The sequence below is a fragment of the Epinephelus lanceolatus genome, chromosome 18 (assembly GCF_041903045.1).
Source record: "Epinephelus lanceolatus isolate andai-2023 chromosome 18, ASM4190304v1, whole genome shotgun sequence".
Taxonomy (NCBI): domain Eukaryota; kingdom Metazoa; phylum Chordata; class Actinopteri; order Perciformes; family Serranidae; genus Epinephelus; species Epinephelus lanceolatus.
This window is the reverse complement of record NC_135751.1, coordinates 34,407,242-34,434,492: the sequence shown is the minus strand read 5'-3', so window position 1 is coordinate 34,434,492 and position 27,251 is coordinate 34,407,242. Positions and strand designations below refer to the sequence as shown.

General features: G+C 44.4%; 1 protein-coding gene across 2 annotated transcripts in view; it reads right to left on the bottom strand.

Moving 5' to 3' along the window:
• The window catches only part of wizb (WIZ zinc finger b), a 43,605-nt gene extending 16,814 nt beyond the window's left edge, over window positions 1-26,791 (bottom strand). For both annotated transcript variants that reach the window (XM_033645171.2, XM_078161745.1), the window contains exons 1-12: window positions 26,556-26,791; window positions 25,869-26,047; window positions 22,343-22,544; window positions 22,012-22,087; window positions 18,780-18,934; window positions 17,018-18,676; window positions 13,525-13,965; window positions 9,035-9,439; window positions 7,080-7,229; window positions 3,747-4,307; window positions 1,306-1,758; window positions 707-1,213 (exon numbers count right to left, since the gene is read on the bottom strand). In XM_033645171.2, coding sequence (XP_033501062.2) covers window positions 707-1,213; window positions 1,306-1,758; window positions 3,747-4,307; window positions 7,080-7,229; window positions 9,035-9,439; window positions 13,525-13,965; window positions 17,018-18,676; window positions 18,780-18,934; window positions 22,012-22,087; window positions 22,343-22,544; window positions 25,869-25,976 — 4,717 coding nt within the window. In that variant the 5' untranslated portion in view covers window positions 25,977-26,047; window positions 26,556-26,791. The remainder of the gene's footprint in view (window positions 1-706; window positions 1,214-1,305; window positions 1,759-3,746; window positions 4,308-7,079; window positions 7,230-9,034; window positions 9,440-13,524; window positions 13,966-17,017; window positions 18,677-18,779; window positions 18,935-22,011; window positions 22,088-22,342; window positions 22,545-25,868; window positions 26,048-26,555) is intronic.
• Between the last annotated feature and the right edge of the window lie 460 nt (window positions 26,792-27,251).

Sequence of the window (27,251 nt, the reverse complement as noted above, 5' to 3'; positions counted from 1 at the left end):
GCCATAAAGATCCTGCTGAGATCAAAGGCACAAGTGATTTAATACAAATATGCTCTGTAATATCTCACACTACGTATAATTATCCACCAAACAGAAAAGGAATATGCTGTGTCTGCTGATCCACTGGTTCCCAAACAATACATGTTGGTATTTATGGGAATGCCCACAAAAAAATTTCTGCGATGAGGTGCGATGTAGACCCATTGAATCTGAACTTAAGACATTTGAAGACTTTTTAGGGACCTATAGACGCCCTGGTATTTGTAATTTGAAATCAGTGCGGCCACGATGGACTTCCAAGCAGATAGAGGGGTGTAAAACACTCTTAACATACCTCACACCACAGGGAAATCTGGCAAGGTGATCTTTAGAATCATCGAAAAATCTGAGCTTTGCTGACGATTGTTGGGACGGGGGAATCAGGTCCGAAATCTGCTTGATTCTAGTGTAGCGTTAACCCAGCATAAGTTGTGAAAGCACCCTAAGTGCCAGCTCTACTGCTAACCCTTTGTGCAGCATGTCTGACAACAGACAACAACTGACCCTTCGTCCCACCCCCAGGCGCCATGACGTAGCATTGTATTTAACATAGACTTCTGAGAGTGGTATCAATCTTCTCATCTAACACTCGACAAGATAGTTAATAAGTGTACTTCCCGAAATGTAGAATGATTCCTTTAAAAATGAACCCTGGAGACGAACATACCCAGGTTGAGGGGGAACACGTTGTCAGAGCTGCTCCAACTACAGTTGGCAGTTTCACCAGTGAAGCTGGCAGACCTCCCCGCAGCTCCTGGCGTGGTGACCTCCACCTGCACCGGCTCCGGCTTCAGCTTGAGGATCAGCCCGCTGGAAGATGTTGGTGTAGCCGAGCTTGATTTAGACGCCGCGGGCTGAGGAGGACTGGAGGGGCGGGCGAAGGCGAAGGGCAGACGGCTGAGGAGGGTAGCTGACGGAGAGGAGGAGGTTGGCTGAGGTGAGCGAGGGGGTCCCGGAGAGGATGGAGGTGGAGTTTTGAGAGGTTTTAGAGGAAGGGCGCAAGGCAGGCCGCGTCTTGAGATGATCTCCCTCAGCGTGTCGATCGGGGAGCCGTTGACGGACCACTCGGTGATGCCCATCTGGCGCAGGTGTGAGCGGGCGTGGCTGGAGAGGCCTTTACGGTTCTCGAAATACTCCCCGCAGAACTCGCAGCCTATCTCCTTTGGAGGTTCATCTAGGAGATGAGAGACATGAATGTAATCTGTTAAACAGAAAAAGTATTATTTAGGAAGAAGGGTACCACAAATCCTGTGAAAGAGCACTCACTGTGTGGAAGGGCCATGAGCTCCCCACTACTCAGGCGGAAGACCCGCATGGAAGAGGACTTGAGACGCTTGGCAGGCGGGCCAAGTAAAGACGAGGCAGAGGAAGAGGTAGCTTTGGATGTCGACCCACCCCCAGCTGTGGTCACCTTGTAGAGGAGCGATGAAGAGGAAGAGGAAGAGAGGCTCAGCAGGGACTGCTTCGGGGAGGAGATGGTGGTCGTGAGGCCGCGTGGCTCCGCGTGGCTGTCGAGCTGCAGCACACTGGCTTTGTGCTTGAAGTCGTCGGTATCGATGAGCTGGTTCAGGAGGTCAATGGGAGAGCCCTTGGATTCAGAGTACTCCACCCCAAAGTGCCGCAGGTGGGCACGTGCGTGGCTGGACAAGCCCTTCCTAGTCTCGAACCAGGCGCCACACAGTTGGCAGACGATGTCCTTGTTGGGGTCCACCTCCAGGGCTGCACATGGAGAGGAAACAACTTCATCAAGACTCATGAGATCAACTATGTAACTTTTTACAAAAGGCTTTTTCAGACCAGAGGAACTTTTTCACAGTTCCAAGAATTCCCCTTTGTATTGTGTCCACACTATCAGGACAATGATCAATGGGCCTCATTCACCAACTGTTCTAAAGAAGAATTTCCTCTTAAAACCCACTCTCTCAGTTTTCACCAATATTCTGATATTCACCATGTTTGATTATTCGGGATTTGTTTTAGGTAAGAACAGAATCAGTGCACACTCCAGAGCAAACTGATGCACATTTTGTGCTGACATCTTTGAATAATAACTGGTTACTGCGTTTTCCTCAATTCTACAGTCATATGATATTAAAGGATTTAAATTACGATAACATTTTTATAATTTATAATATTTTTAAATCATTATTGTGATTATTTTACAAAGCATTATGGTCTTTAAAAAAAATGCAACGATAACACTTCAGTTCACATCCGTTATATCAAAGGGAACCATGCCATGTAATAATTACTGATTGATCACGCTAGAAATTGACACTGGTGGTTCGTTATTAAGCGTTTCGAGTAAGTTATTGATAACTTAAAGAAACACTGCATGAAATTATCCCCATGTACCGACTACTATCACTGAGAAAAGCTGCTAAGAGGCTGAGTGGGCTCTTCACTGTGACTCTTTAAAAGAAATCCATGCCGAAGTCCAAAGATGCGTTTTACGATGATTTATTAGACAAACTACTGGATAACTGAAGCAAAATGAGATGAAACAAAATTTTATTAATGTGATGAGGCCTGCGTTACTGCGATTATGTGATTGCAGTAAGGGTCGACAGAAAATATTGGAGCCAAAAACTCACCCTCTTTGTCTAAGAGCCGCCACGCCAGTGAGTGATCAGGTAAAATAATGTGAAACCACACCCCTGTGCCAGTTACTACAGGAAGTGAAAGAACGTGTGCGGCCTAAACAAATAATAAACAGCAGAGGTTAAATACATATTCTGGCTCCTTCACCACCTTCACCTTCTCTCCCCTTCTCCCTGTGTCTCTCCAACAGACACATCGCCATGGCGCTCGTCTCTGTCCTCAGTCCTGACAGTTGTGCTACTATAATTCACACAGTTTGCAGGTCAGATGGTTTATTAATCAACGCATACTTTTAGCATCTCGTGAATCTTTTTTGTGCTATTTTTTAATCCACTCTACTACAAAATATGACAACTCGTTTGGCATTCGCTTCCTGCAGAAGCACCTTTTATGTTGTGAGTCCGTGCTCCACCCTCTTTAGACTTTTGTTTGGGCATTTTTGCCGTACTTCTCTCATATTCCTTTTCTTCCTCTTCTTCACTTTCTGTGTGCGCACACAGCCCTGCAGTCTCACTCCCTTTTATGGGGATTTGCAGGGCCTGTGCTAATTAGGATCAATTGGCACACACTTTAAACTCATGAGGACAATGGGTTTCATCATTATAAGAACGCAGGTGCGAACAATTCTGCAGTTTAAGAACACGTTTTTAGGATCTTTTTTTAAGAACAAATTTAAGAAAAAACTTCGGAAGGTATTGGTGAACCCTCCCAGCACAAGAAGTGAGTGAAGTGTTCTGTGCAATGATTGGTGGAACACTCGAACCAATGCAGCACCAGCAACTGCCATTTTAAAAAACCTGTTAGACGTGTAAACAACAGATCTCACATAATACAAACAGCTCATAAGAAGTGGATAAAACAACAGATTAATGGACCGACAGTGAAGTCCAGGATCTACTGAGCATACATGTGACAGTGGAAATACAACGTGGTTTTGACTTGTCAAAGCGAATCGCCAGCTGGCTTACAGTGTGTCACTTCAGTGCTCCTACTGGCAGTGCGAATGCAACCAGAAATAAAATCCCTTTAAGGTATGTAGTTTTCGGGGAGGTCCCCAGTGGGCAGTATCTCTCGGGAAAGCACCTACTGTTATCAGAGACACTTACTGAGGTTGAGAGGGGCGTCATTCTCCTGTGGTGCCCAGAGAGGTTTGGTTGTGACGGTGGCTGGGGCGGAGAGGTTAGAGGTCAAGCCTTTCATTCCCCCAGCCTTGTGCTCTGGCGAGCGCAAGGGGGAAGACACGGGCAGCAGAGAGGAAATGGGGGCTTTCCTCACTACTGCGGAAGGGGAGCCAGAATGAGGCGGAGCTGGAGAAGCACCAGGAGAAGGTGTCGGCGTGGAGGAGGAAGAGGGTGGCACCGCTTTCGCTGCTTTGGCCAGGAGGGAGAGAGGGATGGGCTTCTCGTCTAAGTCCATGTCTTCTAACTCCTCATCTTTCTGAGGAACAGACGGTGAGGAGTTCTTGGCTGGGAGTGGCTCCAGAAGAGATGAGCCGGTTTGGCCGTCGATGTTGCGCTCCTTGGCAATCTGGTAGAGGAGATCGATGGGCGCCCCGCTGCTCTCCGAGACGCTGATGCCCAGCTGGCGCAAGTGAGAGCGGGCGTGGCTGGAGAGTCCTCGCCTGGTCTCAAACTGAGCGCTACACACCTCACACTTCAGGTTGTGGACTGCGAAAGAGGAAAGAACAGTTGGTGAGACGTTATAAATAAGCACTATGCTACATTTCATTAAGATTTCAAAGCAACTGTTATAACTGATATCCCGTTCATGTATTCTCTTCAGTATTTTTCAGCATGGATCTATTTTCCCAGGTCTTTGTCTCTAGGTGACCCGTGGGAACAACAATATTTGAAATTGGTCCAGTATTGAGAGGCAAACAGGCTGTAATATAACCACTCGGGGCAGGTGCACCCCGTCACTTTATGTCTACTACAAGTGCTTGTTTTTGCCACTGACAGGCTCAAATTGTTATTACGAGGTCTTACCGCATTACGGAAAAGACCCTGCAGGGAAATGAAGTGTTTTATGGTAACTTTCGCTTGCTCCATTCTGTTTTGTGTCCACGTCTCATTAACGAGAAGTCTCGCTCTGAAATCTCACGGGAGGTGACTTGTTGCAGGAAGAAAACGGTGTTTGAGAGTTGGAGAGAGGAGTGGCAGCGATAGTTTGTTGTGTTGGAGTACAGAAAGTGTGTCTTAGGGCTTTTTAAACTGTAATCCATTGAAAATTGTCACAGAGAAACCTTGCAAACTGAGTTCCACACATTTTATTGTTGTATTTGTTGCGAAAATTCATGATCCCATTTGCTTCCTTGCTCCTCTCCTTCTCACTGGAGGTACTTCACCACTCTCCGCTCACGTCTCACATTTGACCAGCGGCTACCTGAGTTATGAAATGATACTGTGCAGCTATTAAACTGCACTGCACTCTTCTGTAGGCACCATCATAGCTGCCTTTCTTTATAGGCTGCTGTTACCTTCTCTTTACTGTGAAAGATTTTGAGAAGGACACTGCATTCATATATTTCCACTCCTTTTTCTTGTTGGCCTGCTGTCCACTTCTAATTTGTTCCTCTCTCTTGTTGCAGATATATGCATCCTGTAGGTTAAGCCACACTTTCTTCACAGCTTTTCATTTAAACAACTTGTTTGATGGATGTGGAAACAGTCAAAAAATTTAGCCGGTTACGAAAACTTTAGCGACAGACGAAGGTTTCTAAGTAGGTGTGTAAACGTGATTGACACATTGTGAGGTTGTATTTTTTTTGGATGAAAAATACAGACTTGGTGTGCAAAGACCTTTACTCTTCTCTGAAAGATTTTCAATGTCATGGCTGAATATTTAGCTGATTCCTGCGATGTGAAAATTCCTGCAAGATTTCAAAGCCAGTCATCTCCTTCAGCCAGGCGTGGACACAAAACGGAACGGTAAAACAAACAGGTGCAGGAAAACGTTTAATTTCTCTGTAGATTATCAGACACTTATATTAAAAATCTGAGTCTATCGGAGGCAATAACAAGAACATTTAAAGCTTCAGTGTATAGGATTTAGGGGGCGTAATGGCAGAAGGGAATATACATTCATAACTATGTATACTTTAGAGTATAATCACCTGAAAATAAGAATCACTATGTTTTTGTTACTTTAGAATTAGCCGTTAATATCTACATATAGAGCGGACCCTCTTCCAAGGAGTCTGCCATGTTGTTTCTACAGTAGCCCAGAACAGACAAACTAAACACTGGCTCACCATAGCTCTCCTACATGCTTTGCACATGGAAGAAGTTTCACTTGGTTGCAATCTGCAGCCTCGTCACTAGATGCCGTTAAATCCTACACACTAGACTTTAAATGGACGGGGTGCACCTGCCTGAGTGGTTACACTGGAGCCTTTTTCGCTGCTGCTAGGTGCAGCGCTTTCTCAATACTGGACCTATTTAAAATGTTCACTTCACTTTACGATAAGCGTCCACTGGGTGTTTTTTGATGCTTCACAGCATTGAACATGATCTTACCACTCAGCCTGTGGACTGTCTGCTACCAGATTTCAAACAGGACCACTATGGCGGCTGGTGGAGACTTTCATTTGTACTACAAAAACCGTTAACTAAAATATGTTTCTGAAGACATTTAAGGCAAGAAACGGTTAGTTTAAAAGTTTCTGGGAGTTTCCAGAGGCGGCAGCTGATGCTGGACGCCCCTGATTTGCATAAAGTAATTTAGTAGCTTGGTAACTTGGGCACGGTAGGAATCAATTGCACCTAATATGAAGACTCCCTTGGGACACAGACGTGGCGCGACATGTCTGCCACAGCATGCCCACAGCAGAGTGCGACCATTATATTCAACTGAAGCTGCTACACTGACCATGGAAGCCACGATTGTCAGCGCAGGCAATTTGCTGCTCAACGTCACGTCTACACGACTGGTCTATTTTTCCTTCTACTCCACAGCCCGGCCTCCAACACGTAAAAAAAAACCAACTAGTAAAATCAATGCATCCGGTAGTTTGAATGATCCAGTTGATTAATTTAAGTTAACATGGCGTCACATCCCCGTCACAGTTCCCCTTTAACCAAGTGCAGCATTAACTTGAAGTTTGCAAAGCAACAGCAGGAGGCCCAGGTTCTTTCAGAGTCCGCGCATCTCCCAGAGGATGTGTCACCTCACTTACCCTCCCTGTCTACATCCTCACCCAGTCTGCACGAGCACCCGCTGAGTGTTAGAGGTGCTCTCATTAGCTCCTAAATACATTTGTCTACATCTGAGGATTTCCCCGGGGGGGGCGGCCCTCTCTGATGTACTGTCGCCACTCCTCAACGTCGACCTGGGGGTCAGCTTTACAATTTCCCCACTGACAGCTATGATACGGCTCTGCTGTGGCAAATCCAATCCCCTGTCAACACTCTGGGGTCAGCATTCCCATTTTTCTCCCTCACCCTTGGAGTCTGCATCCCCATCCCCAGGAGAGAGGCTGTCTGAGTCCACGCTGCGCAGCCCTGTTTTCCCGGGGCTCGAGCTCACACCATCCAGAGCTGGACGCTGAAGCTCCTCCTCATCCTCATCCTCAGCTGCTTCCTCCTCATCACCTAAAAACATCACACACAACATCCATATAAGTGCAGGAATGTCTTAGTTAGCTGCCATAATTAACGTCTATGCTTCCTTTTAAAGCATATAAATGCATCTTTGAGTGATAATAAATAAGACGCAGGCTGAAAGCAGAGAAATCTAATCATATCTTGTGAGCTCAGTGCCTGTAATTTATCAGTCCTTGTAATAAAGGCGCGTTATTACGTCTTCTGTGAGGAGATGCAAGTGAAAATTATCCCAGTAATGAATCCCTGTCACAAAAAGTGATAATTGCACTAGTGTCTGAAACAAACATGGCAGTCTTGGTTCCCCGCAGTCAGGCTTTCCTGGGACAAAAGTGCCATTTTCTGCGACAAATCGGTAAATCAAAAGAGACGTGGAGACAGACAATGCTTTCTGTCTGGTGGGCGGCTCTGCGCTTGTCAGTTCATCTCTTGACTGTAAAAGAGCGATGTGACACCTCGGAGCGCAGCGTTATAACACCGTCTATTATAATGAAGACAACACCACACAATCAAACGGGTTTTTATAAAACGGGACAAAGTAGCAAAGCGCTAACTTGACTTTGGATCCATTCAGGCGGAGTGACACGGAGCAAACCCGACACTTGAGAGTAAAAGTGAGACTTCGATTATACTTGGTTGATCCGGATAAGTTGTAATAAGATCACCGGCTATGATCGCCAGCAGTCCACAAAGTTACCTGAGCGATCCCACTCTTAGTTTGATGTAAAAACATGCACAAACGCGTGCACTTGAAAGCACAGCGTGTCCTCTATCACAAATCAAAGCAAAGTAAAATGGCGAGGATTGGGCAACTGTAGGTAATTTTAGAGATCCTGCAGCATTGGAAATACTGGACGTCATCCCAGACGTGCACAACACAAAACCTCTCAGACATGTAAGAAAACTGAACCAACAAGATCACAACAGAGCTAAATCACCACTATTGATCCGCGCGTGCAAAACGGGAACACCCGAAACAATAACAATGACCCGCTTTATGAGCTTTTGACATGCATGTCATAGGCTACCTGCATGGCTGCGCGCGCGACATTGATTTTCTTTACATAGTCTCACATGATGAGGAGTTTTTAATGGCTGTTGTCTGGCTACGATGTGACAGAAGATGCGGCGCGAGACGCGCAGTGCTACGCCGCCGTGTGATCCGAGGGCACGCGGTGCACAGGAATTACAGCGCGCGGTACTCACCGGTCCGCAACCGCAGTGCATCGGACTCCCCGGCAGCTGAAGCCAGACAGTTTTTCCGCTATTGTTTGGGTCTACGGGGAGGTGGAAGCAGCCATTTTGCCCCCATATGCACCGCTAAGCTAAGGCGTGACCAATCGAGTGGAGGCGGAGGTTGGGATAAATGCACCGAGTGCCACATCAACCGCGGGCATCAGGGACTCTGTCTCTATCTCTCTCACGCACACACACACACTCACACACACACTCTGTTAAGGCTGATTTTCTCGACAGCCAACATCCTGATTCAACACTTCACACATTGCACAGCGGTGTCACCCAGGTCACAGTCCTGATTTTATCTAGAGAAAAAGCACCTAAAACAACATCAACAGCGTCTGAACTCACATTTCCTGCATCTTAATGCACTTATAACACTCTTAATCATCCATCCAGGCATCACCACTGGGATCTAGATCATCTGTGCATCCTGTGCCAAGTTCAAAGTGCCAGGTCACCAGGTAACAACTATTAAAAACACCACCAACCACCACACAAAAAAATAAGTAAGCTGCATTTCTACTTTTAAAGATGGATCAGTGATGAAAACTTACCTGCGCTCTCTTCTCCACCGTCCTCCTTCTTGCAGCGTTGAGGAGACGCTGAAGGCAGTGCATCAGAAACAGCAGCACTCAGCGTCCTCTCACTTGTCTCCCCCTCAAGCTTTACCTCAACGACACCCTCCCCTTCCTCCTCTACCTCCTCCTCATCATCCTCCTCGTCCTCCTCCTGTGAGGACCCGGGGCTCCGAGGGGGAGCCGTGGGGATTACAAGATCGGGCCTGCTGGAGAACAGCTCCCTCAGGATGTGGATTGGCGAGATGGTAACATCCCAGTTGGTGATGCCAAAGTCGCGGAGGTGGGCCCGGGCATGGCTGGACAGGCCGGCCCGGGTGTCGAAGCCTGCGCTACAGAACTCGCAGTGCATCACGCTGAATGTGTCCGGGTCGAAGTTGGCGACTGTGGAGAGGACAGTGGAAGTTTAGACATGTGCAGTGGGATATTTTACTGTCCTCTGATCCTAACCTTTTTGAGAATTTGAGACCAGTTCAACTGAAGACTGATGCTGGTGGTGTGGCCCAGGGGTGGCCATGTTGGTCTGTTAGTGCAAACCACTTTGTTTCAGACTGAATTACCTCAACGACCTGCCATGCAAATTGTTTTGCAGACATTCATGTTCCCCAGAGGACGAATCCTGATGACTTTGGTGGTCCCCTGACTTCTACTCTAGCTTCACCATCCATCAATCCGTCTATCCATTTTCATCCCCTTATCCAGGGCTGGGTTGCGGGTCAGAAGGCCAAGCAAAGCACCCCAGACGTCCCTCTCCCCAGCAGCACTCTCCAGCTCCTCCTGAGCGCCCCAAGGCGTTCCCAGGCCAGATGAAATATGTAATCCCTACGGCGTGTTCTGGGTCTCCCCTGGGGCCCTCAACCAGTGGCTCTAGCTCCACCATCAGGATAAAATGTGTGGTTTTGAGTGAAATGTCTCAACAGATATTGGATGGCTCGCCATTAAATTTGGTACAGACAATCAATCAGTCAGACACCTGCAGGATGTTCAGAACACTGCTGCCCAGACCTCAATAACACCAGGAAACTGAAACACATCGCCCCAGTTCTTTGATCCTTGAACTGGCTTCCTATGAATCAAAGAATTTATTTCAAAGTATTATTAGCCTACAAAGCACTGAATGGTTTGGGGCCAAAATACATATCTGATATGGTGCTCTGTTACGAGCCATTCAGAACTCTTAGATCATCTGGGACAGGCCTGCTCCCCGTCCCCAGGGTCAGGACCAAATGTGCTTTTTAACAGCTTTCTGTTATTATGCGCTGAAGATCTGGAATACACTTCCTGAACACTTGAGGACTGCCCCAACCCTTTCATCTTTGAAATCGAGGCTTAAAACTTTCCTGTTTGCCACAGTTTTATACTTCTGCAGCTCTTGAATACTTCCACGTTACCATTTTTTTTGTTTTGTGTTGTCTTGTTTTTATGAATTATCTTTTGTTTTATTTGTTTAGTATGTTTCTGCTTATGTAAAGCACTTTGAATTTCCTTTGTGACTGAAATCAAATTAAATGACTGCAAACAGACATTTATGTTCCCCTGAGGATGAACTGTAATCACTTTGATGACCAACACAGACTGTATAAATTAATGGACGTAACCACTGGTTTGTGGACGACCATTTAGAAGCCTTGAGTCTGGCATTTTGGCTGTTGACATCTTGGGTTTTTGGAGACAGAAGTGACCATATTTGGACGAGAGGGTGGAGCTGTGGAGGCGCGAGATGTGACTATGGACCTGAGGACGACACCATGGTAGCGACTTATCAATCACAAAGTAGCCACTAGGGGTGGGGAAAATAATCGATTTTTAGATGCATCGAGATTCTGTCTTGAACGATGCAAGCATCGATTTAGAAAACTCATAATCGATTTTGATTTTATTTTTATTTTTGAAATTACCATAACTCCTCGACTATTCATGCTATCGACGTAATTCCAACGGATTCTGAAAGCTGAGAAGCAGAGCTTTTCAACAATATATGGTATATTACGGTAGTGACGTCATTACCTGTGGAGCAGGGGATGGAAGTGAGCACAGCAAGAAGAGAGTGACAGCTGACGAGGAGAGTGACAGCTGACGAGGAGAGTGCAAGTTGGAGTCATTTAGCGGTGTTTTAGCTGAGTTTTGGTGAGTTTTAGTGGAGTTTGGGTGGCGTTTTCTTTGTAAATAATATTGTGTTGTAAATAATAGTATTTGTGGGGTTTTTTTTGAGAGCTTTTGAGTTTTTTTAATGCCATGTTTTTGAGCGTTTTTTGTTGTGTTTTCGTCGTGTTTTCACCATAGTTCGTAGTTTTGCCATCGTTCATCTTTTTGCAATAGTACATGTTTTTATACTTCATAGATAGTTATAGTCAGTTATAGTTTTGTAAATACTGGAGGAGAAATGTCGAGGAGGTCAACGAGGGACAGGAAAGTCCCCTTGAGATTTGTGGATGAGGAGGATGGACCGGAGGAGACTGGTGGAGTGTAGTCATCTCAAACACAGTAAGTAATACAGTTTGTATGCACTGGATATGTGTTCCCAGCTTTATTACAACAATGTTTTTCAATATCTAGGGAAAATTTTCTTATTGGCTCGTTTTAGAATTGAGAATCATTTTATAATCAAAATTGTTGCCCTCGGAATCGGAATTGAATCGAACTGTGAGGTGCCTAGAGATTCCCACCCCTAGTAGCCACGCCCTAAAGCATACCCTGATTTATCATCTATTTTACTCTAAATGTGACCATAATTTACAAAATGAACATCATGCTGTATTGGTGAAGACTTGGAACTAGTGATTGAGACCATAGACTAATTAGGAATATGTTTGCTGAGGTAATAAATCAAGTGAGAAGTAGGGTCATTTTCTCGTAGACTTCGATACAATTGGATTTTGTGTTGCATGTTAAGCTAAGATGGTGAACATGGTGAACATTATTGGCCCTACTTTACATCCAGCGCAACTCTCATTGCTAGTTTCAAACCAGCACAGTTGTCATTTTGACAGACAATTGCGTCCATCTGTGCACCCATGAGCCTTAAAATGAGGTGTGGTCAGGAACATTGTTGGTGTGTTGCTATTTTGAGGCAGCAGAAAGCAACTGTACTACTGACCAACAATAACCTGGTCTAAAGTCAAAATGGCACAGCATTATCCTGCTACTTACAGGACGCATTAAGCAGACAGTGTGATGTCACCATGTGCATATAGTCTGCTTGTTACACACACACAGGGACATGCGCATGGGTTATGGGTGAGTGAAATAATACATCATTAATGAGGAAAATACTAATTATGCTCTCAAAAAATGTGAACATAGCAGAGAGCAGAGCAGAGCTGTAGAGCTGCTGTCCGACTCCCCAATAAAGAGATGCTGTGCAAAATTTACGCCCGAGGAGCAGCGTAACGTCACTGATTATTTCAGAAGCTAAAAGTTTCCTTTTAGTTTAAAACTACAAATTTAATTTTGCTGTATGAATGTCCCACATTATTTGGTGCAGTGAAATTAGTGTTACTGCATTACTCTCAGCAGAAGTACACTTTCTTCTCCAGTTTGCTGAATCCACCATGTACATAGCAGTGCGCCAGGTGCAGGTTCTGGCTTTTAAAGGGAATGGGAGATGACACTCTGAATAGTTCAATTCATGTTATGTAAAAACACACCTGTGATTAATTAAGGAACTAAATACAACCCCTTTGCTCCTTATTTTATGCCAACATTACGCACTGTTTAACTTGCAGGAGTGGGGCTGGACACGCCCTAAAGGCACTTGTGCCATGCACTTCAGACCATGTGCTACGGATTGTTTAAATAGGACCCTGTACCTTTTTATTCAGTTTCCTAATGCTGCTTTTCATCTTGCGAGCCCTCAAATTTATGACCCATACTTCCCCAGATTGTGAACATCTGCTTTATGATTTAGAAAACACTTCTAAAAGCGGCACAGTGGTGCAGCGGTTAGCATTGTCGCCTCAATGCAATAGAGTTCCTGGTTCGAACCCCAGAGTGAGGGAGCCCTTCTGTGCATAGTTTGCATGTTCTCCCCGTGTCAGCGTGGGTTTTCTCCGGGTACTCCAGCTTCCTCCCACAGTCCAAAGACATGCAGGGATAGGCTCCAGCCCCCCCGCCTACCCCCACCCCACCCCACCCCACAACCCCTGAGAGGATAAGCAGTTATGGAAAATGAATGGTTGTAAACCACAGCTTTATGTTACAGTGACCAAATGCTGGTTACCAGAAATTTAATTTAAAAAGATGAGAGCTCCAGAAAGCAGAGAAAATCTAAATTTATACATTAGCTCTACTGTGGCTAAGAAAACAGGCATTCAAGTGAATTATGGTATAGCTAATATCCACTGTGGCTCATGCCAGGGTCATTATGTCAAGCAGAAACAAAGACAACCAGAAAAGCCACTGTCTGTCTGGGCTTTCTGCTCAGACAACATCTGCACAGCCTAAAGAAAAACATGCAACAAGCCGCTGACCTTTTTTCTTCTTCTTCTGATAGGAGAACTTCTTCTCAATAGCATTGACTTCCTCGGGGGATATGAAGTGACGCACATTGTAGCTGACGCCCACTCGGTTCAGGTGGCCTCTCACGTGATTGGCAAGCCCAATGCCATTATGAAATCGATCGGGGCAGTAGGGGCATTTCCTCTCCACACTCTTGAGCGCCTCCGAGTCCTCATCAATCTCGTCTGGGTCTTCATCCAAGATGCCCTCTGACAGGAAACGCCGCACGCGCTCCTCGTCAATGTCGTCGTCATCATCATCACTGTCAATTTCTGCCGGGGCAGCAGTAACCCGGTTGCTCCTCCTCAAAAAGAAAACCTTTCCATCTTTCTCCACTTCCAGCTTGTCTTCGTCCTTCACATTCTTCTCAGGAGGGAGCGATAATGTAGCACTCTGCTGTGCTGAGCAGTCGTCTATAAAGAAAAAAAATCAATTCTGAATAATCAGACAAATCCTGTTTAAACTGAACAGTGCGCCTAACTTAAATACTACATGTGAATCTTTTGTTTTAAATGAAGACTCCAGCAGGGCTCCTTTCAGAGGTTAAAGTCTGTTTGACCTGAGTCACTTCTTAAAATGTGTCAAAATATTTAGTGTCTGAGCTCAACAATGTCTCAACACTTTAAAGGATAATTCTGGTTTATTACATTTTATTCATCATATTCTCATTTTGTTTTTTACTTGAATAGTGAATTTATTTGTTTATACATATTTAATGAGCAATACTGGAGAGGGAAGACTTTCACTGACCATGACTGCTTCTGTCATTGCGAAGCATTGGTTTAACTTCTGCAGTGTTGCCCTCTAGCCACATCATTCTTATTAACAATAACTGCATTATACTCATCAAGTTATTCACTGACATCTTGGAAACCAACAACGTCACTACAAAGAAGTTCAACACTGTGGTTTAAAAACATTTTACTTCATGCTGAATATTGCTATGACATAAATTGCCATATATTACATTTTTTCAACTGCAAATTATGGCCCCCAGTCCAAAATATCTCATGGAATGCTTCCTGAAGTCGAAATTCGACTGGGAATGTCAGAGGGACTTCACCAACTCCTACTTTAAGATCCAAAATGTCTGCTCCGTGCATCAACAAAAGTAAAAACTTTAATAATATACTGTTTATTAGCACTTCTGTCTTATTTGTGTCACTAACAGTCATACATACACAGTGCTACGGTATTTGTACACGCAAAATAGCCCACTGCATAATGTGTTTTTATCAGTTGGCATTGCTAACAATGGCTAGCCTGGCTTGAACTGCTACCGCTAACAACACCTTGGTTTTCTAAATTGTTGTACTCGAACGCGGTCTACTCAGATGTGACATCATTCCCAGCTCCGACCTTCAACTGCCGAGGTAAATGGAACGCAGCAAGGACTCTTTCAGGGGTCAGATATTCAGTTTTTCCAGTAAATTTTGTTTTAATGGTTTTAAGCTAAGCCTGTTTTACACTAGCAAAAATTAGCATTAGCATTATCACAGTTCACCAAAGCTGTAAATGCACCCAGCTACCAGCTAGCATTAGGGTTATCAAAGACGGTGGATAAACCAAGACAGTCCACTGCGAGTCAGTTTCCTGTATCAGTGTCACGTGGGGTTCGCGACCACCACGCCCCTTTAGGAGACTAGCAGCAGGTCCTGAGTCCATTGACTTCAGTGGGAGAAATGAACGTGATTACAGATTATGGCCGATTATTTCGCCCCATAGTCATGGAAGCAAATATTGGACCCATTTATCACAAGCCACATATCTTCAGAACATTCTGACACCAAAATGGCAAATTTCAGACGGACAAATCAGGAGAAAATTTACTTTGTTCAAGACCTGTCTCTGTCTCAACAACACACTCTCTGGAGATCTGGCAACAGATATCTCCTCTCTGGTGCTGAAATCTGTGCAGTTTCACCAAAGATACTGGATTAAAAAAATATTTTTCCAGCGGATATCTTAGTTACAATATGACTGAGCTAGCAAAGCAGTTTTGTGTTGCTATGTGTGGTATTTATTCAGTTTTGTCTAGAAAGCATCAGTGGCTGCAGCTGACAGGGACAGCTAACAGCAGCAGCAAAGCTAACATCAGGATGTCATCTGTTAAAAGCCTCCTGTTGCTGGATACGACATGAAACTACTCCAGTTAGCTCAATCATGTTGTAACTAAGACATACGCTGGAAAAAAAAAAAATTTCACGGACTGTTTTATTTATTTAGCTTACAGCCAGTAAGGGTACACACATGTTGACAGAAGCGAGGTTGGGGATACTCGTCTTTGATTGGGGTACGGGGGACAACGCCTACTTAGGAGACCGGAAATGTAAACCATTTCATACAATGGGGGTATATTGTAGGTGGGCCATCTTGTAGTAATCCAGTATCTTTGGGGTTATCTTCACCCTCTCAACCAAATATGGTCACTTCTGCGTCTGAAATCCAAGATGGCAACTGCCAAAATGCTAAACTAAAGGCTTTAAAATTGGAGTCCACAAACCAATGAACAACTTTACGGTGGCAACAAACAATTAACTTACCAATGCTAAAATACTCCATGAAGCTGGGGGCAATCGTTTTGGACACCTAAAAAAGTCTTGTTCATCATTTAGTTGTATTAAAAGACTCTCTAAATCTATTTTTCACTAGCGAAAATTAGCAATAGCATTATCACAGCTGTAAATGCACCACGCTAACCAAGCAAGTAGCTAGCATTAAGATTATCTCCACCCTCTCATCCAAATATGGTTACTTCTGCCTCCAAAATCCAAGATGGTGACTGCCAAAATGCAGAACTCAAGGCTTCAAAATGGGAGTCCACAAACCAGTGGGTGACCTCATGATAGCAATGTCCAACATTTTACATAGTTTATGGCCATTAAGTGAAAAAAAAAATATCTTAATGACTGTTTTGGTCGCATGAAAAAGTCTACTAAAATACCTTCTAAAGAATTGGATGTTCCGTTGTTTTTTTAAGTAGGCTACATGTTGTCTTAATGGTTTTAACATTTAGTAAAAATGAGCATAAACATTATGTGAGTTAGTGTTAGCTGTAAATGTGCTAACCAAGCTAGCAGCTCACTTTAGGGTTATCGCCACCTTCTGGCGATGACCAAATGCTGACCTTGAGGCTTCAAAACGTGCGTCTACAAACCAGTCGGTCACAATGGCTACGTCCATTATTCTATACAGTCTATATCTGTTATGTGAAAACAGTTAGCTTAACGAGGTGAGGAGAACAGCACAGTCAGGTGATAACTCTCTTTGTCACGATATGCAACACCCTCCACATTACACATAGTAATTTGATCCACTGTTTATAATAAAAATATTGATTAGGGAAGCTTTAATTATTTCTGTATAATCAGGGTTTTTTTAGTAAAATTAGAAGAAAAAGAAAGATGTACGGGCATATGTGACTTGGTTGACATAATAAGTCTTCAGTCGTAAGTTCAGTCTCACCTGCGTTAGCTCGTGCTCTGGTGTGCGGTTTAACTCCAGCAGGTGAGTTGGCCTCCCGTTGGGAGCGCTCAGTGTCAAGCTTTGTGCTCCCATCTTCGTCCTTCTCTTCCTCTTCACTCCCGGGCAGCTTGTCATCATCCAGAAACTTGGCCAGATCCGTCCAAGTCTTCCCTCTTCTGCTAAATCTCCTGTTCCCAGTGCACTTGAACACCACCTGGCTTGTGGGCCGAACTGCGGCTCCGTCTGGCTTTGTGCTGTCCTCAGAGGCAGTGACTCCCTGCTGGCTTTTGCCTTGAGTTGCATCGGGTGAGGATCGAGATCCAGGCCCAGAGAGATGGTCAGAATCTATGGTGGAGGGTTTTGAAATTCGAGCACCCGCATTAGACCTTGAATGCTGGCCAGTGTCATCAACCTGCGCCCCGCTGACGGAGGCCTGTCCTGGGTGAACAAGTTTCTGGTGTTCCCTCATTACAGTCTGACTTGAGGTCAGGAAGGCACAATGACTGCAGGCCAGGGAGGTGGACGCCACGCATGATGGTGAACCTGGGGATGGGGAGTCAGCCTGGAGAGCGGGTTTTTTTCTGTTGTGGGTCTTGGTGTGATTAGCCAGTGCCTGGGAGGTTCTTGTGCTGAAGTTACACTTGGTGCAGACGAAGCGGCGGCGGCAGGTGGAAACAGCTCGGGCCTGAGCTGGAGTTCGGACTGAATTTGGAGGAGTGGCGTCTGAGTCGAGAACTGCTGGGTCTGTGTCTGGTGTTGAAACTGGGGCTGGGGAAAGAGGTGGAGATGTGACTATTTCTGGGTCTGACATTTTGCCTGGAATCGAGGCTGGGCTTGTGTCTTGCATAATCGCAGGGTCTGAGCTTATATGCTTCACCGTCTTACTGTTGAGCTTCTCAGTCTCTTTTGCCTTCCCATTTTCATTCAGTTTCTCAATCTCCTCTAAGATCTTTAGACGGGACTCCTGGTGCTTTCTGTGGTGGTCTGCCAGCGCGAGCCGATTTGAAAGGTTCCACCCACACTCGATACACCTAAAGCGGCCGCCCTTTCCTAAACGCCTGCCCCCCGCTGCACCGCTCTGACAGTGCTCAACTATGTGCTCCTGCAGGTGGACCTGCTTTTTGAAGTAAATGCTACATTCCACACAGGTGAAGATTTGTTTGCCTGGCTCTCCCCCACTTTGTTCCTCTTCTTTGTCCCTTTTCCCTCCTCTGTCTCTGAACTTTATCGGCTCCTCCACTGTTGCCTCTCCAAAACTGACTTCCTCGAAATCATAAACCCCTCCACCTCCACTCTGTGCTGTCTCACTGGTTTTTGATTTTTGAGGACTCACTCTTGCCCTCTTTCCTGTCTCAGGCAATGTTCGCTTCAAGGTGCCAAGCCCGGAGAAGGGCCTGAGCAGCACCCTCTTCTTTCTGCACCGCTGAATAAATGTGCAATGAGCCCAGGGGGCAGGAGGGGGACTCTCCGGGTCTGAGTCTCCAGGGAAGGTGTACACATCTCTCTCAGGCTCCTTGGTTTCTTTTCCCTTGGGCCTCTTCTCTCCCTCGCTGTTGTCCGCCTCCTCCTCCTCCTCCATTTGGCAACCTTCCTTTGGTTTTACTTTGGACAGAAACAGCTCGGCTTCCTCGGATACATTCCACACTTTGCTGTCTGCCACTGCGAAGAGAAAACAGAGGAATTATGAATGGAAAGAGCCCTAAGATAAAAAGAAAGTTATCAAGTGTGCAGGCAGATTTTGTTTCTTCCTTATGCTGCTTACACTCTGTTTGGCCAAGCTGAGATGTATTTGGCTCTTCTGTCTTTGTGCTCTCAGTGTTGTTGTTGTCGCTGAGCCCCTCCGCAGGGGGAGACGAGTCAGTCTTATTATGCAAGTGCTGCAGTTTTTCAGGTTCTTGGTCATCTTCACTATCAAGTCTGGACAGCAGTGGAGAGGAAAAGCATTGAGAGGCAATTCTAAAAGAAGCATCTCTGCCTGAAACAAATCAAAATTACAGACCAAGAACAAGCTCTTCTTATTCTCACACTTTGAGAGTTCATGTCCATTTTTACTGGAAATTATGTGGGTTTTTAAAAACACACACATGGTGGGAATTTTTCATGAAGATGCCAGTATTTGTGGACTCAGAATATTTAACCTCTTCCACTCCACCCCTCCCTACCATAGCCACCAATTTTGATCTTTTCTGGGGGGGGGGCAGTGGACCTTTAGGGACAGATAGCAGGTCAACACTATATGCCACACAGAAGTGGTATACATCATTCAAAAGCTAGGTCCCTGAAGATTAATTTGAGATGCAGCTCAGCACTGTGTCAGTTTTTCTAGTCATATATCTGCAATAAATATTGTGTTCTGTCAGACGCCTGTTCAAACTTCGAGAGTTTAAGGTGCGTAGGGGCTTTTTCGGTTGTTTTTTACCACTCAAGAATCAATACAAATTGTCAAAAATTCCTCCAAAATACCACCATAAGACACCCCAACCCTGAAGAACATCATAAAAGAACACAAGCTGTCATTTGGTACAAAAACTTTTGACATTTGGAGATTTCTGTAAGCCTTCCCTTTTTTGACGATTGGATGGCGAGCTCTTCTGTTCTAGAGGCCGCCAAGAAACACCCTAAATGTCAATATACCTATGAAAGCCAAACATCGTCTGAATGCTGCAGGTCTCTAGTTTGTGGTTGCAAAGTTTCATGAGGCTGTGATTATCCTACAGGTCACTATAGACATTTTACACAGTGGTATCAGTTTTAAAAAACAGTCAAACTACAATGAAATGACTACTCTGGGGACGAACATCATCACACATGAATAAAACCAGGCTCGCTGAATCCACAGGAGTCTCAGCTTTCCAGTCAAATTTATGCAATTCCAAGAGTGTTTAGGGACCCCAGTATGCAGAAATATTCAAATACAATAGGCTAAAATAACACTGAAAAAATACTGCATGGTTTCTGCTCAAAACCGAATGGGACTAGCATAAAGTGTGCGTGTCTGTAAAGGGGAGACTTGTGGGTATCAACTGAACCCGTTATCAGTTAGAAATCTTGAGGTGAGAGGTCAAGGGAACCCTTTGAAAATGGCCATGCTATTTAGCCTGAGTTTGGAGCACTATGTAACCCTTCCCAACAAGATAGCGTGACGTGGTTAGCACCAATAGATTCCATAGTCTTCTAGTTGTTAGTAGTTAGTAGTTGAGTATCATGAAAAGCGCTCTATAAATAAAATGTATTGTCGTTAGTGGTTTTTACATGAGTAAGATTTTCACTCTAGGTTTAGAGGCCCTGATGAACCAAGTCAATGGTCGGCCACTGGTCAACGTTGGGTCATCTGAGAGCATCCATTGCCCTAGTTTTTGCTGTGTGTCCCTCACCATTGGCACACGTCAGCCCTGTTTGCCTGTTTTTGGGACTATTGACTCCCTTTCCACTTTTAAATCCCGTCTGAAAATTCTGATTTAATGGTGACACACATATTGAGTCTTGCACTGATGATGATTTTATACCTAATATTTATAATCATAATTTCTGTCTAGTCATTTTATCAACTTTAATTGTATATTACTAAATTGTCCGATTTTATGATCTATGGACACATTGCTGCTTGTTTTTTTAACTGTGTCTTGTAAGGTGTCCTTGAGTGCTCTGAGAGGCGCCTATAAATAAAATGCATTATGATTATTATTATTCAGCATGTCGAATTGGCTTCAGAGACAGCAGAGCCCATCGGTGAGAGAAAACACTCTGCTATAGGCAGTTCAGCTCAGTGCATTAAAACGAGAAATGGAAGTGAGGAAAGTAAACAAATGACCAAAGTCAGTAAGGGTCTGAGATCGAAACAAACTTTTTATATTAGGTGAGATCTTTTTTAACCATTGATCTCTAACTAAAACAGCTGTTAGTTGTTTGTGTTGCTGCTCACTAGCGCACAGTAAACATCATTTGTTCTTTCAACATCGGGTTGTGTTGTTAATATGCTAACAGTCTAACTAGCATCTTGAATCCTTGCGGTCAGTGATTTCCGCTTTTGAATGATTAATGCGCACTACCGCCGCCTGCGGCAGAGGAAAAGATATTTCCTCTCACGCAGACGCAGAATGTTGGCCAGTTGCCGCAGTCTTTGGTGTGCTCAAGGGCACTTCCTGGCCAAGATACAGGCAATGTGAGGGGATGTGACAGTCGGCTTTCATTGCCACTTGTTCTTTGACGTCGGTTTGGTGCGTCTGGGCCTTAAAACTCTGCCTGCTACAGCCTCAGAAAGACAGTAATGTTGACCAAGGACACTGGCGTCCGTTGAAGAGTGGAAGAGGTTAAATCTGATGACTTTTACAACAATAGAATAAAAAATACATATATAGGATTAAATATTTCTCCCCCATAATTTCATTCCTCGCAACATTTAGACCTTCAAGTTGGGAATAAAACAGTAACATTTTCTGGGTCTGAAGGTTTCCTGGAAGTAACTGAATAATTTGGACTTCTGATAGAATTTAGTTAGTAAAGTAATAGTTTGACATTTTGGGTAAACGTTAATTGACTTCTCTGCTGATAGTAATATTAGCAGTAGTAGCATGAAACAGTTTTTCAAAAGGAGTGCACATAATTAAGACTAAATAACAACAAGGCATTAAATTATAAAGATAAACAAAAGGAAAACATAAAAATATAGACAGAAAAAGTGTAGCCTGCCCTTTTTACTTAGCATATTCTCATAAATAACTCATTCGCCTCTGGGTTTAGGTTATACGAAACAAACAAACAAACAATAACAAAACAACAAAAAGAGAACCAACAAAAAAAAAGAGAAACAATACCAGATAAGAAGAGTTATAACTTGCTGGCTGTAGCTAGTTAGCTTAGCTTAAGACGGGACACAAGAAGCACTAATGACCTTCGTGATGTCTCTCTGTCCTGAACTAACCATCTGACATCACCACCAAACACTCGCTACCCTTCCTCCTGCACCTCCTCCTCCTCCTCCTCCTCCTCCTCACCTGAGTCCAGAAGAAGGAGATCCTGGGCTGTGAGCAGCCAGACCATGAGGGTTAGAAAAGTGCTGTAGCTCCTCCTCTGACACGCAACAACAACACAAAACACACAACCACAGGAACATCACTTCACAGCTCAACAGTACAGTCCACAGTCAAAGATACAGTGCATACTGAGAGACTTCTGACTACATGCAGACTGAGTAACACTGAAAACAATCAGGGGACAACAATGATAGGTACACTGATGGCATCGTGTGTTAGCTAGAGTCACTACTGCTTCACTAATCACTACTGTGTGCAACAGGTGTCCAGGAGATATTAAGCCATGTGTTACCATCTAGTGTTTCTTTCTCAGAGTCAGAGTCCCAGCTTAGGGAGGAAGGAAAGGCCGAGGACCTGAATCTCCTCTGTGCGCTCCTCCCTGGCTCTGCACTGGGCTGAGGGCCTTCAGTCTGCTTGGGGCCCTCATCTCCAGCGTGGCCCCACGAGCATTTGGCAGGCATCAGGCCGTCTCTCACATTTGGAGAACGTGAGGACTAGAGGAAAATAAAACATACAAATCTTATTATTATTCAGAAGTAACCGGACTGGATCAAATCTTGAACGAAAAAACAAGATTTTGGTTTTGATCTGGATCAAACCGTCAGTATGTGTCATTTGAAACTATTTAGTAAGACGGGGATAACTTTGATCCCAAAAAAATTAGAATTATCCTGATCAAAGCAGAGTGGTGGATTTCAGGAACATAATGCAATAAAACTCAAAATAATATACATATTTTTACTTATATTTTGCACTTGATTTACTTAATCGTTACAGTGATAAAGCAGACATTGGATTGCCATTACAGGAGAAGTTGATCTTTTGAAGTGGAAGTTAGTGCGGATTCACCAAAGTCACACAATAACACAAACTAACTAACTGATAAAGGCAGCGGTAGACCAGTGAGCCAAAAATACTGTTTTTGTGAAAGGAGTCTGGTGGCTTTGACAAGAGCTTAGATGGGGCACTGAAACTGTCACTGGCTTCCCTCTTGGGCCAGGCTGACTGACGGAGAGAGAATGAAAATATTCTAATTAAAACGTACACTTAAACTGACAGCAAGTTTTTAGGTGGCTAAAATACACGTTGCTGCTGCCCCCGTCCACAGCAGTACACTGATTAGCTTCCATTTCGGTACTCCAGCCTGCTTCTCCGAACTGGGGGTGTGCTGATAGACGTCTACTTCAATACAGTGACAATGGATAATCACCTCATAAAACCCCACAAACCGGAACTATCCCTTTCAGCATTTCAATACACTAAAGTTAAAATATATATTTTAAAAAAAGGATTTTGTCCCCATAAAATAATCCCCTATATCAGCGGTTCCCAACTGGTTTGCTACGGTCCAAAAGTAGGGTGCAGGTCCATTCTGAAAAAACACACTTTATTTTTAAGTGCAGTGAGTTTCCGGCACAGAGTTTTTATTTTGAAGTGCTATTTCCTGCTGTAGAGTGAGTGATTAACGGGTAGCTACTCAACAGAGACAACAAACTAGCTTGACGACATGGCCAAACACAGGTATGATGCTGAATGTACTGAACTGTGTGGAACCTGAACTAAGGACTAGGGAGAAGTCCAGGCAGGACCAGTTGGGAACCACTGCTCTAAATAGCTGTCAAAAATACTTAATTTTAAGTTAACTGTCATTCATCACTTTGCAATCATTACAATGACACAATCAAAAGTAGTCTTTAGTATTTGCATCCCCCATGTGGTTTATTGTCTCTTCAAATAAAAACACTCAAAGTGACCCCACGCTGGTTGTTCCACCTGTTCTTTACATACCTACATTGTGATATGTATGTAGTCCCATTTAGAGACTGGTTATCTGGATTTGGTGATCATTAAAAGTTTGTAGGCTGATCCAGTCTAACGTTGCTGTGAAAAACCAGCACAAATTACAATGGTTCAACTGATCCTGGATAGCAAAACATGGGATTTCCAAATCCAGATCATTTTGATCCAGATTAAACTTTTGGAACACCTGAGGCCCAGGTGATGGAAATGACAGCGATGAAGATGAAGCAGCTGTGCACGGCTGAAGCAGGAAGTACAGTGACATTTACACCATAAACTGATGCATTAAAAAAAATCATTGGTATGGTGTTTAGTAAAGAGCACAATATGACTTGTGAAGGACTGGAAACTCAAAGTTTAGGACATACAATGATTCAGTCCCACCTCTGGCAGTATGCAACCTTTAAAGTGATGGTTACAATCTGCCATAAAATGGAAAAAAGATCATCATTACTCTTTTGTTAAAGCAGCTGTGCGGAACTTTCTGTTTTCGTTGACTATAGCGCCCCTTTGGTCGAAGCGGTATGACACCCACAGCCTGGTGTCGTAAAACTCCGACTGCAGCCTTCAGCTTCATTTGTAAAATCTCGACTGCAACCGGCAATTACCGCATGCATTTGTTTTGGAGAGCGAGAGGAAAATCATAAATGTTCTGGTGTAGCTCTGAGTTTCTTATAAACTGAGGACAACTGCCTGCTGTATATTTGTGTTCACGGTCACAGTCACAGATAATTTTGTGGCGTTTGTTGTAACGTTACTAGACAAAAGCGGTTCACATCAGCTAAAGTTACATTTAGCTTGTTTATAACTTCCATGTTGTCATATATTGAAGTGAAACAACGTCTAACAAGTTGAGGTATATTCTCTAAATAAAAACAAAAATGACATACCTGTCGATTAGGAAAAGGGCCAACTCGGGATCAGTTTTCAAACCTTTCAAATCTCTCAGCTCTCTCCACTTGGTGAATGCCCGACTGAGGTTGACACGCATTTGGGCTCGAGCCCTATCACTGTTCTGTTTAGCCTTCCTCTGTTCTCCTGTTCTTTTTCTTTTAGATGGTGCTCCTTCTTTATCCGCCATGACATCGAAAGTACAACCAAGTCCTTATAGATAGATCTGTTAAAACTGTTATGTGTTCAGCAATGCCCGTTGCGTACCGCTTACTCAAAGAACACTCTCTGTAAACACGGCTCTTCTTCTTCTCTCAATTTATTGGCGGATCGCAAACAACTTCCAGGTGCATACCACCACCTACTGTACAAGAGTGTGCAATGTGTCCGAAATCATTCACTGCTCCCTACTACATATCATTTAGCCTGTTTCTTAAATCCGACTCGTAAACACGGCTCCTTCTTCTTCTGTGGTTTAATGGCTGCGGGCTGCTGTGGGTGTGCAGACTTACTTCCGCCTCCAGGTGCCGTATTCTGGTTTGCTGACTTCCGCTGTGTCCGACCCGACCGAGGCTACGCTAAATAGCCATATAGAGAAAGGCTTTTTTGTTGCTGTTGGGTTCAAATAAATATGCAGATCTTCAAGGGGGGGGTGATACGAACTAGGGACAGTTTCATAAATGGTAAAAAGTTCCGCACAGCTGCTTTAACGTTGTTCAGTTGGCATTACATTTAGTAAAGAGCGCAATATGACTTGTTAAGGACTGGAAACTCAAGTTTAGGACTTGGAACTTAAGTCTTGCAATACAGTGACTCAGTCCCACCTCTGGCAGTATGCAACCTTTACAAGTGACGGTTGCAATCTGCCATAAAATGGAGAAAAGATGAAGCAGCTATGCACGACTGAAGCAGGAAGTACCATGACTTGTCCACCATAAACTGATGCACAAATTGATGCATTAAAAAAAATCTGGATTTTATAATATCAATGTGTCATTACTCTGTTGTTAAGTTGACATTACATTTAGTGAAGAATGCAGAAAATTGAGTGTGTGATGCTCAACATGCTTAATATGTGTCTCCCTAATTGTTGAAACAAACGTCCACCTTTGGTCTGACGTCGTTACCTGTAAGGTGCAGTTGAGGAAGGTGGGGGTGACAGGGTTTTGTGCTGAGTCGAAGGCTGGGGGCCCATAGCTGGTCCCTGGGGTTCGGGGTGGCCCTTCTGGCTCCATGGTCCCCCCAGAGAGCAGTATGGAGTCCCACTGGTGACCAGCTCTCCTACATTGTGCAGCCTCCTCTTCTCCTGCAAACAAGAGCACACACTGAACAACATGAAAGTTTCCCACAGCTTCAAAGTTCCACGCTCACATCCACATGCACAATGTTTCCCCAACACCCAGCAGACTGTGAGGAGGGATCAGAAGCATTAGGAGACAATATGAAAGTGTGAGATCTGCAGAAATGGTTTGGCTCTCCTCAGTATTTCCAATGCCAGCTGCAGTTTTCCTCCCGTCTGACCTATTTTCACAATATGTCTGGTCTTAAAGAATGAAACAGGGCGCTCAGATGGTTACATAAATAAGTGGCCTTTCTATTCAGGCCCATGTCCTCCCCTGCTGCCCCTCTGAGAAGCAGGAAAATACCCGGGTACATCAAGGTGTCCCGCGGGTTGGCCTCTGTGGCTCCAGAGGACGCAGCTGGTATCGATCCAGTGTCTGTCAGGTGACTAGAACAACAATGCATCCGTGCACAATGCGTGTTGGAGCCAGAAACGCCTTTGAGCTGCAGTTTTTTTTAGTGCAAATACTCACTGAATTCGGCCTGGTGTGCGGGTCGCAGTGAAAGCTGGCTGTTTAAGCGCCGTTCGTCATAGTTTGAGGACGGAGCTGAAGCTTTTACGCCCCGACACGATGCTCTCCGGAGGCTTTGACGGCTCCCAGGGACAAAGTTGCTCCGTTAAATCGCTGCTCGGGGTTTTGCATGGATCCCTTGAAGATGCCAGGCAGAGGACTCCATGTTATTTGGCTTGCAGGCACGCCACGGCTGCGTACGTAACGTCGACGGGGAGGGTGACGAGAAGAGTTTCGAGTCAAACACCGGAGACAAGTTGAACAAGTTCAACTTTTACCGGAGCTTCGCTTTTATTCGCCTTTCAGCCCGGTGACGGTGGAGAGGGTGTGTGTGTGTGTGTGTGTGTGTGTGTCAGACTGCGTGCTCACACGCGTTTATTCATTATGTCACTTTATTCTGCGACAAACACCGGACTGAACACTGTTAGCATGTCACACTGATGACGGTGATGACGTCAGACATTATTTTATGGAGACAGGTGAAGTATTGATTATTAATTGTGTCAGTTAAATTTGAGCTGTTGTCAGTTTGACCCACATGTTCAACACTGTGGTTATAACATGGATATAAAACACATCACAGACACACCTCGCAGTGTGAGGTGAGCACAGCTGCCTCAGTTTGTCTTTAAATAGACTAATACAACGTCCTTAAAT